At 39.1% G+C, this 14,664-nt stretch overlaps 2 protein-coding genes across 9 annotated transcripts in view; one reads left to right on the top strand and one right to left on the bottom strand.

Annotated features, from left to right (window-relative positions):
- NRDC (nardilysin convertase) overlaps window positions 1–4,483 on the top strand; it is a 49,530-nt gene extending 45,047 nt beyond the window's left edge. Inside the window, exons 28-31 of the mRNA XM_061632958.1 lie at window positions 84–174; window positions 994–1,110; window positions 2,981–3,070; window positions 3,637–4,483. Of these exons, the coding sequence (XP_061488942.1) occupies window positions 84–174; window positions 994–1,110; window positions 2,981–3,070; window positions 3,637–3,831 (493 nt within the window). The 3' untranslated portion in view covers window positions 3,832–4,483. The remainder of the gene's footprint in view (window positions 1–83; window positions 175–993; window positions 1,111–2,980; window positions 3,071–3,636) is intronic.
- A 1,793-nt stretch (window positions 4,484–6,276) lies between these two features.
- Window positions 6,277–14,664, bottom strand: part of OSBPL9 (oxysterol binding protein like 9) — a 127,730-nt gene continuing 119,342 nt past the window's right edge. For 4 of the 8 annotated variants that reach the window (XM_061632963.1, XM_061632966.1, XM_061632967.1 and 1 more), the window contains 8 exons: window positions 12,517–12,601; window positions 12,238–12,348; window positions 10,984–11,047; window positions 10,728–10,868; window positions 10,467–10,545; window positions 9,921–10,012; window positions 7,015–7,150; window positions 6,284–6,926 (listed from right to left, as the gene is read on the bottom strand). In XM_061632963.1, the coding sequence (XP_061488947.1) occupies window positions 6,855–6,926; window positions 7,015–7,150; window positions 9,921–10,012; window positions 10,467–10,545; window positions 10,728–10,868; window positions 10,984–11,047; window positions 12,238–12,348; window positions 12,517–12,601 (780 nt within the window). In that variant the 3' untranslated portion in view covers window positions 6,284–6,854. Of the gene's footprint in view, window positions 6,927–7,014; window positions 7,151–9,920; window positions 10,013–10,466; window positions 10,546–10,727; window positions 10,869–10,983; window positions 11,048–12,237; window positions 12,349–12,516; window positions 12,602–14,664 lie in introns of all 8 variants that reach the window. The other 4 variants (XM_061632969.1, XM_061632970.1, XM_061632964.1 and 1 more) reach the window with 2 other exon arrangements.

Raw genomic sequence — 14,664 nt, 5'->3', positions numbered from 1 at the left:
TTCATTTTCTGTTTTGCTGGACTAAACTCTTGAAAGGTATGGCCACAAGAAATAAATGTTCAAATATAATTTTTTATTTTCAGCTCTGAACTAGTGGATAAGAAAATAGAAGAATTTCTTTCATGCTTTGAAGAAAAAATAAAACAAATGACTGAAGAAGCTTTCAAGACACAGGTAAGGGGTGTAAGCATGCTTCTTTACTGGAAAACTACTAAAGGAAGATTTGATCAGGTCACTACTACTACTGTACATGTATGTGCCAATTATAGTTTCAGGTTTGTTTTGATCAGCCTGAGACCAGCAACTTCACAGCTGTTGATTTGCAGAAATCGTAACAAACTTGGGTTATATTCAACGTGGTGCCAACTCACGGTTGTATCAGTGCAAGGATTTCCATTTGGGCAACAGGACTCCCCCCCCCTTCCCGAGTGCCCCTTGAATCTGTTCTAGTGGTTCTCCCAACCCTCTGGAATAGACTTAGGGTGAAAATCCCCATGCTGATGGGACACATTAGTTGAATATTGCTCTAAGATAGCAAAGAAGAGAGAACTTTGTATGGCAAAACTTTTCCCTTCTATAAAATGCCTTAAGTGTACAAGAACCCTCTTACCGCTTGTCTTTGTGATGATGTGAGTACAGCACATAAAGACAGATTGATGGATCTTACAAAAAAAAGGGATAGGAATATAGTAAATGTAGTATACACCTCTCTTAGTCCAGGTACCAACTTCTCAAAATTGTCTAAATATATTATTTCATACAAGCGTGTGTAGTTGGAAACATGGTGGTGCTATGAACATGCACCAGTAAGAAGCAAGTTTAAATGTTCCACTCATTTAATGTAGAATATTTATATATATACTGCCTTTCAATAAATTCTCAAAGTGGTTGAGAACTGTACCGTAAGTGGGCAAATATTAGCAGAAGAGAAGAATTAATCTCTTTTGTAGAAACAGTGACTGTGTGATTAGTGGCTTGTCTTTTCTACCCCAGGTCACAGCTCTTATTAAATTAAAAGAATGTGAGGATTCTCATCTTGGTGAAGAGGTGGATAGGAACTGGACAGAAGTGGTGACTCAACAATATCTATTTGACAGATTAGTCCGGGAGGTAAGTGGTGTTTTTTTTAAATTTAACACCAGAATTCCTGTGTGGTTCTTAAATCTCTTCAGGCTAATTGTCAGAAGTGAATTCCTAAGTTCTAAATGTAAATGTACTGCCTTCAAGTTGATTCCGACTTATGGCGACCCTATGAATAGGGTTTTCATGAGGCTGAGAGGCAGCGACTAGCCCAAGGTCACCCAGTGAGCTTCATGGCTGTGTGGGGATTCGAACCCTGGTCTCCCAGGTTGTAGTCCAACACTCTAACCACTATGCCACACTGGCCCTAAGTTCTACTAATAGATATATCTCATGCTACTGGAACTGGAGTCTCCATGGCTTAAAATATCAGCCAACATTTTTTAGAATATAGGAAGTTGCTTTATACCGAGTCAGACCATGGTTCTATTTCCCTCAGTATTGTCTGCACTGACTGGTAGCAGCTTTAGTCTTTCCCCAGCTCTCCCTGGAGATGCCAGGGATTGAACCAGGGCCTCTCTGCATGCAAAGCGGATGCTGTACCACAGAGCTATGGCTTTCCCCCTCCCCCCATTGCTGTGTACCACCTAGCCCATGGGTTACCAATGTGCCCATCAATACCTCCCATGGTGCCCACAAAAGGTTTCAGTAAATATCCCTCACAAATCCACAATGCCTGCTTGCCCTGGCTCGGTCTCTCCATCATTGGACATGCTCCCTTGGACATGCCCCCATTTCAACGGATACAACTGGACGCCCACTCTCCTGAACAGAGGAGAAAGACAAAGAGCCTCTCTGTGAGAGGGTGGCAGTGACTGATGTAGGTGCCTTTTCCTCATTGATGGGGATGGGACATGCCCACACCATTTTGTAGTTCTGTATCATCCCATGCCCCACATAAAAAATCCAAATGTGCCTACAGACCCAAAAAGGTTGGTGATCCCTATCTTGATGATTTGTAGGGAACTCAAATCTTGCACAGTATTTTGTGATATTTTGATTAGCCTAATAAAAGGCATTACCTTATTATGGATTTTGCAATATTTTATGGGCCAACACTATTACCTTTACTTTAATGTATTTTGAGTTTGAGTTGACCCCCCCTTACTGTTTCTAGGATTGTAATCCATTGGTGCCCTTGCACCACCACAATATTTTTTGAACCAGCAGTGTCTGCTCATGGAGGAGGAATAGAGATCTTGCTGATATGTGGTTCCCCCTGCACCCAATATTCTAGAAATGATTTTGAGGGCGTGTTGGAGGTTGCTGGGGGGGGGGGTTAATTGGCAAAAAAAAAAAGCCTCACGTCCTCATCTGTTAATGCAAGTGTGGGGAACCTTTGGCTGTCCAGATGTTGAATTACAATTCCCATCATCCTTAGCCATTGGCCATGCCTCTGGGGCTGATGGAGAGTTGTAGTTCAACAACAGCTGTAGTTCAGTGACCCCCAAATTATGGAATAATCTGTCTGATGAGGTGCGCCTGGCGCCATCACTGTTATCTTTTTGGCACCAGGTCAAGACTTTCCTCTTCTCCCAGGCATTTTAGCATGTGTTTTTTAAATTGTTTTAAATTTTGTTTTAAATTGTTTTGAAAATATGTTTTAAATTTGCATATCTGTTTTTGGTGTTTTTAGTTGCTGTAAACTGCCCAGAGAGCTGCGGCTATGGGGTGGTATACGAATACAATAAGTAAATAATAAACACCTGAAGGGTCAAAGGTTTCTCACACCTTTGTTAGTGAATGCCCCCCCCCCCGCAGAACAATATTGGATTCTGCACCTACTTTATTTAGATGACAGGAAATGGCTGAGGCTTTGGGATAATTTTTATACTCTCCCTGACATACATGCAATTACTGTGTTGATGTGCTCTCATTTTAAACTATTCTATCTTTTTAGATTGAAGCTCTAAAATCTCTTTCTCAGTCAGAACTAGTTGATTGGTTTCAAGCACACAGGGGTAAAGAAAGGAAAATGCTCAGTGTACATGTGAGTACTCATGGTTTTAAAAATGTATTTGCCACAAGCAGCTCAGTCTAATATTGGTTTGAGTCCCAGGCTCAGCTGCTGATTACATTTGTTGTTTCTGCCTTAGCATGCCATTATGCAACTGTCAGGGGTGAGGCAGCTAAAGTTATTTTTTTCTCCAAGGCTAGAAACAGTGTTCAACCTACCCCACTACTCAACCTCAGATATAGCAGTTTACTTATGGATTGTTTCTTTTTGCGTGGATGAGTACAAGATAGATTGGCAAGGCTGTTTGTCACTCCAGTCATTTAGCAATTGCAGCAACCAAGAGGCTTACTCAAAATTTTAGTGTTACAATCCCGGTTCTGTAGTACCTCAGATGTAGAATTATACTTGTATAGTCAGAACATTCCAGTAGAAGGTACTTCTGATAGAGTAGAAAATTAAGAGTTATTGATAATGCAAGTGCTTGTGACTGGTTTAAGGTGAGTGAATGAAAGTTAATAGGTAGCTATGGTGGAGGTAGAAGCCATGCTGTTTGTTGTGAAATTTGCTACCTGGTAACTTTTGATACTTTGAAATTGCAGGTGGTTGGATTTGGAATACATGAAGGTGATTCAGAAGCTTCTTCTCTCTCAAATATTCACAGTCCCTCGTGCAATGAAATACCTCAGCTAATGTTCTTGGAACCTTCTTCTTTGACTGATATCACTTGTATCAAGGACATCAAAGTGTATACATCATCTCTCAATGTTCTCCCATACCATAAGATATTAAAATAACTCATCTCAGACTGCCATAACGTGTAGTAAAACTTCACTACTGAACACCTTGGGGAGGTCAGCTTTACTACAAAGAATCCAACTTATCATGCTTTCTGGAAAATATGTAGCTGAATACCCTTCACACTGTCTTAAGTAATCTGCTACAAGCATGTCCGTGAAGAGGGGAGAGAGGGGGTGTGTGGACCCAGCAGCAGTTTAATGTATTAGGTCGTTTTGTTTGGAATGATATTTTTCTTATCCACTTAATTCATATTTTTCGTATCATAGATATAAAGTTCTCCCTGTATTTTGTGTTGGTTTAGGGGACAGAAGCGATGAACAGTATTCTCTACGGAGTAGTTGATGACTTACTTAACTAATAAATCCGCCTGTCTGCAACCAGTTAGAGCAGCCTTTCCCAACCAGTGTGCCTCCAGATGTTGTTGGACCACAATTCCCATCTTTCCTGACCATTGGCAATCCTGACTGAGGCTGATGGGAGTTGTGGTCCAACAACATCTGGAGGCACGCTGGTTGGGAAAGGCTGAGTTAGAGCAAAGAACACCCCTGGCCTCAGAAAAAAAAAAAGGTGATACTAAAAACCACTTGCATGAGGTAGTCTAGGAGGTGTGCTCTCAGATACCATGTGCAATAAATTAATGAGATCTTATGTTCTGTTTTTTTATGTGCAGGTTGTTTTAAGATGGATTTCAGGACTTCTTAACGTTGTATAAGCTTTAATTTTAAAAAGGGTAGCTCTTATTAGAGGAAACAATGTTGTTAATTTGATAACAGAATGCTTAAACAGCCCACTCCTGCTCTGAAGACCCCCTTCTCCCCCAACCTATCACTTATACCCAGTCTAGTAAGATGTAGCATCTGTATGTATATCTTAAGGCATAGAGGTCGTCTTCTACACTGATTATTGCAATAGCACACATCCAAATATACATCTTCCTATGGGCTCAGCTAAGTCATGTAAAGAAAATATATGCACAGCTAGAGCTAGATCAAGTTAAATAACTACTCATTCTATTCAGTTGTTGAGGTAAGGGAGAATTCAGACAACTTACACCATGTACAGAAAGAATGCATTAGGGGGTGGGCTCCCAGCCCAGTACAGGCTTACTCTATCTGCAGTTGCTATATGCCCAAGCAGCATCAGCATAGTTGATTAGCACGTACAGGCTCTATAGGCACATGTATACACTTAAACTCTGCCATGCAAGGGAAACCTTTCCCCAATCAGTCCCTCCTCCCTTTGTGTAGAACAATATTTAAGCATGTACAATCAATATCCACTTAAAGCCTTTTAGACTTTAAGGGGGCGCTGGGGGTTACCACTCATGGCCCTTGCCCATTTTCAGTGCACAGTATGGGCTATCTGACTACCAACCCTTCAATAAACTGGTACAAGTTTGCAGATCCTACACAGCTCCATTCCACAAAGATCACAAAATGAAGTGATCTTGGAAAAAATTTAAGAGGCACCTGTGACAACTCTTACTCAACTTGTTTCGCACCGCTCTGTCATCCAAAGCCAATCAGCTGTAATGCTCCTCAACTAGAACACTAAGCTTGTTGCATTTACTCTGGCAAAACCAGAATTTGGAAATTTCCCTATGTCTTTTATAACAGAAACAAATGATTACATGTTTGTTCCCATCAAAACACATTGCATTCTTAAAAGTAATTCTGCAGAGGATGTTAGACAGCTTTAACCCCAAAGTAAAGTAGGCACAAGTCATCCATATTACCTTAATTGGTGACACAGCACATACTAAAGTACAGTAGGGCCCGGCTTATACGGCGGGTTAGGGACCAGGCCCCTGCTGTAAAGCGGAAATTGCCGTAAAGCGGAACCCATTGACTATAATGGGCTAAATGTCGCAAAATGCCGTAAAATCGCAAAATCGGCTTTAAAACGAGGAATGTCCCCAAATTAAAAGCCGCCGCATCAGCAGAACGCCGTTAAGTGGAGCCCTACTGTAAAAAGCAGTCTTTTTTCAGTATTTAACCATAACTAGTCCTAGATAGGTTGGTCACATTACTAGAGCTTTCATGCTCAAGTTTTGTTTTTTGCTTAGTGCATAAATAACATTTTTGGCCATGTCTAGTTACAATTGGACTATAAAGGAAAGAAAAATAGGCCACTAAAAGCCAGCCCACCAATTTCAATACTATCTCCATAAGCTGCAATACAATAAAACTGCCATCGAAACAACTGCTTTGTCCACCTCTCAGCAACAACCTTTCAAACTAAAACTGGCCTAACAGAGGAATCATATTTCAGGTGATAGTCATACATAAGAAGAGGTTGTTTCCGTTTGCTCCAAGTGATCACATAAGTATGAGTAGATCCCTATTTAACAGCAAAACACGTTCTTAAAATTGTTTAACTTGAATATAATGCTTTTTCAAAGCATTCTTGCTGTGAAAAGGTTTACTCTGAAATAAAACAATGCATACATTGAAAATCTATTTTATGAAGCATTAGAGATGCACCAGCAAGAACCAAATGGTAATCTATAATTACATTTTAGTTTCTAAAAATACCAGTTATTTTGGGGAAACAATGAAATGCTGAAAATTTGATTATTTTTTTTGACATACTAGTTGGTAGATTAGAATCTTGCATTTTCTAAACTGACAAAAGGAATCCTCATATTTACACATATTAACTGGCTCTAATGAAGTAGAGTCATGTATAGGTATTGTGTAGGATACCAGAATCATAAGCCATATGTAACTGGCATCAAATGCCCCATTGCACCTTTTATAGCGGTGGTTAGAACGTATATGATGGGGATCAAGCCCAGGTTAATTGTCCTAGAAGCATGGTAAGTCAGACAGGAAAGGCCAATATAAATTACCGCTACACAGGCTCTTCCTCTTTTAATTGTTGGCTGCATCAGTGAGTCCAGTATCCCTGAGATAGGAACTGTAACTGGAGGAGACAGGCTCTCCAAAGGAAGAGTACTTGAAAGTTACAACTATCACCACTACGCCAAGGCTTGAACTTCATTGGGGTGCTCCGTTTACTATTTACTAGCAGCAAGTCGCTTCAGTAGTGGCTCATCATAAACCCAGCATTCTCCATCTTCATGGAATAGCTGTAAGAGAAGAGTGCTCACGTAATAGCCTCACAGGAAGACCAGGGAAATTTACAAACAAAGGAACTCTTGGTTGAATAAAACTTACCCGCGTCTCCCATGGAATCTCTTTCTCTTTCCTGGCTCTGGCTTCAGCTCTTTGCCTTTCTTCAAGCCTATGCTTAGCTTCAGTAGCTGCATCAATGTCTCTGATCTTTAAGTTGTAAGTTACATCTCTCCATAAGCTAAAAAAAAATAAATGAAATGGTGCATCAATCATTTCTTCTTAGGGGTTCAGGAGAAAAACTTCAAACTAACTTGGATGAGGGAAAAATCACCCACGAAGGAAGAGGAGGACAAATGGGCAGATGGCCAAGTTTATTTTGAAACCTTGGTGATCAGGACTTCTGGGAAGGGTGACTTCGCTTGTGCCTGCTTTTTGAGACGAGCTCTCGTCTCAGAAGAAGCTTTTTCAGTTTTAAAATCAGTCAGAACGTTCTTTTTGACTGGTAAAGATTTTCTCCCGGGCAACGAGAAACGTAGAGATTAACCACAAAAGCCTGTTTTTGTTGGGAGGACTGGATTTCATTAATTTATGAGAGAAGGTTCAGCCAGCAAATGCCGGACGGACTTCCAACAAGCTCTAACTGATTAAGCAACACGTTTATCTTTTCTTCAAAGAAAAACGGACTTTAACAAGCATCCTTCTTTCTATTTTTTTTTCACTTGGTTTAAATCGTTGCAGCAAAAAGAGATTTGTCAATGAATCAGCTATAAAGAATTTCTGGGTGAGTTATAACTCTTCTCTTTTATTCACGAAATTAAGGAGGAAAGAAATTGAAAAAGCTTATCTTTGTTTTTATTGCAAAAAGCTGGCCTGGAAGTGCATTCTAAAGATACAAACGGAAGAGGGATTTCTATTTCGAGGAGGGGAAAAAAACAAATAAATTTGATTTATGAACTTTGGAGTATTATATGTCCGGGACTATTTTCTTTTTGGTCTATTTCATTTTGACGAATCTACTTGTTCACGATGCCACTAACTGTTTTGAAGCTGGGAACTAAATTTGTTTTGTATTCCTGAACAAATAAAAGATAAGGCAGGCTGTACTGTCTACACTGTGATGTCATCAAGCCTGGAATATTAACCCAATTGTGGCTGAAATAATTTTTGTTTTCATGGTTTTAAGAATGGCAATCAGGAAAGTGGCTGAGACCATGGAAGAAATTATGTTTCAGAAAATAATGGATGAGATTGAGATAACGAAACAAACCCTGAGACAGGGTAGACAGGAGATGAAAATTGAATTAGGCAAAATGACGCAGGAGCTTAAAGAAATAGGGGATCTTGTGAGAGAGGAGATTGATGAGATTAGAGATGAGAAATGAAAAATTAAAGGGAAGATACAAGCCCTGGAGATTGGAACAAATGTAAAATTGGAAAAAGATCTGGAGTTTATGGATATTAGAAAGAAAGTTTACTGTCTGGAATTCAACGTTGTCTCTGAAGAAATTAATGAAGATATTAGAGATAAAGTTATCAATGTCTTGGATAATTTTCTGGACTGGAATGATGTGATGGAGCTTGACATAGAAAAAATCTATGGAATTAACTAGATATGTGACAATGGAAAAATTCTCAAGAGATGAGCCAGTGCATTTTGTAAAAAAGAAGAACAGAGATATGACTTTACAACAATATTTCAGCAACATATTCAGAATTGATGGCAAGGAAATATTTGTGATAAAGGAAATTCCCATCAGACTCTTATTATACGACTATGGCTATGGCAGCAAGATTAATATGGGATACTGATAATGGAAGAATGGATACTGAAATTACTGGACTGAACAGGACTATTGAAGATGGAAGATGGAATTAATATTGATAATGGAAGAATGGCTATTGAAATTATTGGATCTAACAGGTTTGATGAGATGGATTAATCTATATGTTTATTTGGACTATGGCTATGAAAACAAGATTATTATGGGATACTGATAATGGAAGAATGGCTACTGAAATTACTGGACTTAACAGGATTATTGATAATGGAAGAATTGCTACTGAAATTACTGGACTTAACAGGATTAGTGAAGATGGAAGATGGAATTAACATTGATAATGGAAGAATGGCTATTGAAATTATTGGACCTAACAGATTTGAACGAGATGGATTAATCGACATGTTTATTTGGAGAAAAATTGAAAGATATATCTCTCAAGGAATTGAAACCTCTCTGACTTTTTGTGGAAAGAATAAAGTAATGTTTATGAGATTTGATGATTAATTAAGATAACTACTGGAGGAAAGTGATTTTATAATATAATTTAAGAGACAGGATTGTTATATATTGTAGACCTATAACTGATCTGCGACAAATCGGAAGTCAACATTTTATTTTATTGTTTAATTATTTTTGTTTTGTTTTGTTTTTTGTCTTTGAAAATTTGAATAAAAATTAATGATAAAAAAAAAGAAACCTTGGTGATCTACATACTCTCACCCCATGTTATTGTTCATATATATCATGCAATAATCCACATATGGCTTATTTTATGATCTGTGAAAGTAGATTTTTATATAATACAACTGAAAAAGTGCCGATTATTCTACGGATTCAGATCTATCACAATACAGAGGTTAAGCAACCGCTACTTAGTTCAAGCAAATTAGATTCATGGAGTTGTAATCCAGAGTCTCTTCTGCAAACATAAGGATGCCTTTCGTTTGCAGAATGGGCTGAGATCCAGCAGAGGAAGGAGGTGACAATTTTTTGTGATTGCCCCTGTAACACTCCCCCCACTATTCCAAAGGGGGTCCTCAGCCCTGTTTTGCAGGGGACACAGAAGGAATTGGCACGGAACAAAAACCCTGCCTTCGCCTCTCTCTTTCCAGGTGGAGTGTCCCATGAGTGGAATTCTGCTCACAGAAATTCAGGATCCAAGACATTACCTCTCTGAGTATTTTCCTGAAGGTCTGGTTTTAGTAGACAACTGGGACAGGTTCTTACCAGCGGGATTCATATTCTTCTTGATCTTCTAGTTTTCTTACTTTCTTTTTAATGATAGGCATTTTCTTGGTATCTATAAAGACTATGTTCTCCTAAAGGAAAATAGCTCTATTATTGTTTGTATTTTTCAACTTTAATTTGTTCTTCATCTACGTTTCCCTTATAAATCAGTCTTTGCAATCTGCAATATTTTATTGTATCACGACAAATACAATGTGGCCCAGGAACCTCTCTCAGTGCAAATTAGTTTCATAGCAGAGATGCCATTAGCAGCCATGGTCTAGTATCAATGCTTTCAATTACCAACCCACAAATATGCTGAGCTGCATCCTGCAAGAGGCATAATCTACTCCGAATAGCTACCTGGGATATAAACTCCCTTAAAAGGTGTTTGAGCTGAAGTCTTTATTTATTAGTAATAGAAAAAGAAATTTAAGATGTCATCATTGAGAATCAATACTTTCTTTACAGGAGAAATAAAAAAATGAAGTGTAGCATGCTCTAGCCTGTTGATTAAACAAAACCAAGAAAAATGGGATACTCTACCCCTGTTGTATATTTTGCATACATGACACCATTCCATTCTCCTTCAACTGAGCAGAAGGATTTCTTGTCGTTTGGAGAACTGAAACAAAAGTAAAATTAAAAACTGGGGTCATCACCACTTTAGTCTTGTTTTATAATTATAAAGTACCTTTCCAAGGCACATGCATAAACCCCCAGTAGCTCTACCTCCCGTCTTAAATATATTTTTACTACCGCAAGCATGAAATGAGTTTGATTCTTAAAACCCCTGAATATACTTACAAGATTTCTGCTGTAACTCTGTGCTTTTTCCCACCATAGAAAGGCTTTGTGTGGAACGTTATGCTAGCATTATAGCCTGTCTTGGAGCAGCTAATGCTGCATTCTCCTCCCAGTTCTATCCATGGCACTGTGAGAATAGATCTGTCAAGGTAACAGAAGATGCCCTTCAAGAGCTCGGAAGAAGCTTTTACCCAGCACTGACAAAATTACTGAAAAGTGTGAAGTTTTAGTTCCCATAAAGTTTTACTTCACTTACCTCCCATAACCATTGGGGAATGTCAGAATATAGTGCTCATCATAATCTAGGCATGATACACATCCTGTAAGAGAATAGGGCATTATGAAACTCAATATTTTTTATACTAAGAAAGATAACAATTAACTACATTAGACTAAAAAGCTGTCTTGGAAATCCAGGCTGCAAGTTATTTTCCATGAAGAAACTGAGCCAATGGAATCTAAAAAATAGAATTGATGATCCTGCTACTTGAAGTGTTTCAGGCAGGAAAACCATTCCTCCTTCCGAACCCATGTAGTCCCTAAGCTGATAGCTAAGCTCTATGAGGTATGGCAGATGTCTTTCCCAGCCCCATGATCCCAAGGGGTTTCCCCCTTTAAAACTGGAAATTGGGATGTTCTATAGATAAAGCACATGGCTGAACTACGTGCACAGTAGTTAACGTCAGTCATATAGTAAGTGACATTCAGTTCTCTTGGGTCAGTTGATGCCTTATAGCCTTAAAGCCCCAAAGACAAGAAAGGCATCACAGCAGGCTGGATCAGCCCTGGATTTGAGTGCTTTCTTTCCCCATGAGCACAGATAGGGAGGGCAGGCAGAAAGTCACAGTGTTCTATTATGTTTACTCTGTGACTGCCTCTAGTTTGAATACTTTTAGGGGTGAGTGGAGAAAAATTATTAGCAAGGGAAGTTACAAATCGAGAAAAAAACTAGTCCATAGAAGGTGGCAGCATAGAATCAATAAGGGCATAAAAGTTCCATTCTCAACTCTGGACTCTGCAAACACTGTTGCAGATATTAGGTATAAAACTACAACTTTTTTAAATGAAAAGAAAGACCCAAAGGATTCTATACAGTAGGGCCCTGCTTCTCGGTGCCCCACTTTTCGGTGTTCTGCTAATACGGCACCAGCAGGGCGATCTGCTGGAGCTCCCCGCACTCAGCTGATCATGCCGGAGGAGCTACAGCTGATCTCCTGGCATGATCACACTCCCGCTCAAGCTGATCATGCCCGAGGAGGGGAAGATCTGATCTCCTCCTCTGGTGTGATCAGCGGGTTAGGTTCCAGACCCCCACGCTACAGGTGATCCGCTTTTTGGCGGTTTTTGCTTTCCGTCAGGGGTCTGGAACCTAACCTGCCATATGAGTGGGGCCCTACTGTACTAGTTTTGACTACTGCCTATGATTGCTATCAGCCTTCCAGAAAAAAGTCAGCAAATACATTTACTTAGGGAATTTGGAAGTAGACAGTTACACATCCCTCAGACATACCTTGGCCTATATTATGAACACCAATAGACATCCCCAAGAACTTTGACTTGGTCCAGATATGGGCATTGAACTGTATTTTCTTGCTAGAGCATTCTGCATAAAATGCTGAAACTTAAGGACAGAAAGAAATGGTAGACTAAAAACCAAGAAACTCAGCATAAAACACTTGAAATGTACCAACTGGTATTATATTCTTCCCAAATAAGAAATCAATAGTGAAGCCCAACACCAACATTAAAACAATGGTTTTTAAAATCTGAAATAGGTTTCTTAACTTACTTGGAGGGTGGTGAGAAACTTGTTCTGCTACAAATGTTACACTGTTTTTGGTAACCCATGGAATTGGTCCATCTGCAACAGTCTCCTGCAAAGAAGTTTTCCAATTTTACATGATATGCAGCCTTTTTAATGTGTATACTAGGGTGTTCAGATGTGTTCACTTATCTAAAGCTTCAAGGATGGACAGAATTAAAAGTAAAATACACAAAAGCATGGAGCCCAGAGAGCTTTTAATAGGATCTTTCCCTTAAAACAGTTTTAGAAATCTGCCGCATAGTGAATTACATCTGCAACTGCAGTTCCGAGTTGAAAAGGGGATGTGCATACCTAGGATGTGCATGCTTTGTGTGTCTAGGAACACACTAAAAGAAATTTGGCCACACAGTATAACTTCCAAAAAACCTGTTCTTTCACAATTGCAGAGACAGCTTTAAAGTATTTGGGCAAGTACCATCTGCTGAAGGTTCCAAAGATCAAAAGATTATTTTAAGTGCTTATGTCCCTAAGTATGAATCCATACTTGTTCACTTATTCTGACCACAAATCCTGAGATGGTTACATTTTTATTTCTTTTCCCCTTTATAACTTCCACTATGTTTTTCTTTTCCTACAGTTTGTCCTTCACAGTACAGGAAAATAGAAGGGCAGGTGACTATTTTCAAAATGTTTAACAAATAAGCATTGTGGACAATCATTGGTTATCCAAGGACTGAAGACATTGGAAAGTTACAAGATACTCATGATGTCTAACATTTCATTTATTACATTATATGGCACAAAATTGTCTTGTTAGGGCTATGCAAGTCCTTGAATAGTATCCAAGTCATACTCAAAGACCACCCAATGAAATAAATTCATTTCAGTGGGTCTACTCTGTATGACCTAGTTGGATACCTCCCCATTTCTCTACTTCTTTTTATCTATATAGTCTGTCCTCTACCACATCACATTTGCCGAAATATTAATTCTGCAACACATCTAAATACTAAAACCCTATAAAATGGTCAACCATAAAAAATATTCTGATTAAAAAAAATCTATAAAACATTTTTAAAAATAAGAACAGCCAAAAAACATAGGTGTTTGTGGTGGGAGTAATCTTGCAGTTCACTAGTATTTATTTTTCAAAGGATTGCATAAATTGGGGAATGGAAACCTGTAGACCTCCTTTATTGGATATTGGATTCCACCTCCCATCAGCACACATGACCAAAGGTCAGGGATGATGGGAGTTGTAATCTAACAACATCTGGATGGCCACAGGTTCCACAGCCCTGACAAATATTCCCATGCTTGAGTAATAGAAGTGCACCACAACATCAAGTGCAGACATCACACAGATAAAGCCTATTTAAACATCATCTATGGATATGATACAGGAGGCAGGCCTGAGTAACCCCAGTCAAATTGCATGCACAACACGGGAAATGTCTGCACAGAATTACAGGCATCCTCTAATGGAGACCCAGGACATACAAACTTCACTCCACAAAATTCTCAGAATGGATGCATTGCCTAGGAAAATCAGTGCAATTCAAGCATATAAAATATTGTTTGTGAAATGTGTGCTCTCCCCAAAAACAAACAGGATGAAACAAAGTAGTCTAGAAAGGTTCTCATTGCTACTAACAAGTCCTCTATGCATTGTATGAGCAAGATCATCATGACAGATAGATGTTCCTAGATAGGACTGTAAGAGCCAGCACATATCATGCCAAAACCGCTAGGTCATCAATGTAATGTTATGTCAGTATGGTGTAGTGATTAGTGTGTTCGACAACGATTCTGGGGGCCCTGGGCTCAAGGCTCCACTCAGCCACGAAGCTCAGAGGGTAACCTTGGCCAGTCACTATATCTCGGTCTAATCTATCTCACAGGGTTGCAAGAATAAAATGGGGGTGGGGTGGGGAGGGAATCATGTATGCAGTCTTGAGCTCTCTGGAGAAAAGGTGGGATATAAATGTAATTAATACATAAATTAAATACTACACAATTTATCTAGGAAGAGATCCTGAACAAGTGATCAGAAGATAAATGGCACAATACAAGACAGCATGAGGTTCAATGCTGAACAAGTAAAACTACACTTCACAACCTTTGGGAAGTTCAAGGCATCACGAACTTAACTGAGAATCCTCCCTACCTCTC

This window comes from Rhineura floridana, chromosome 6 (assembly GCF_030035675.1).
Source record: "Rhineura floridana isolate rRhiFlo1 chromosome 6, rRhiFlo1.hap2, whole genome shotgun sequence".
In the NCBI taxonomy this organism is placed as follows: Eukaryota; Metazoa; Chordata; class Lepidosauria; order Squamata; family Rhineuridae; genus Rhineura; species Rhineura floridana.
This window is presented reverse-complemented; position numbering and strand designations above follow the sequence as displayed.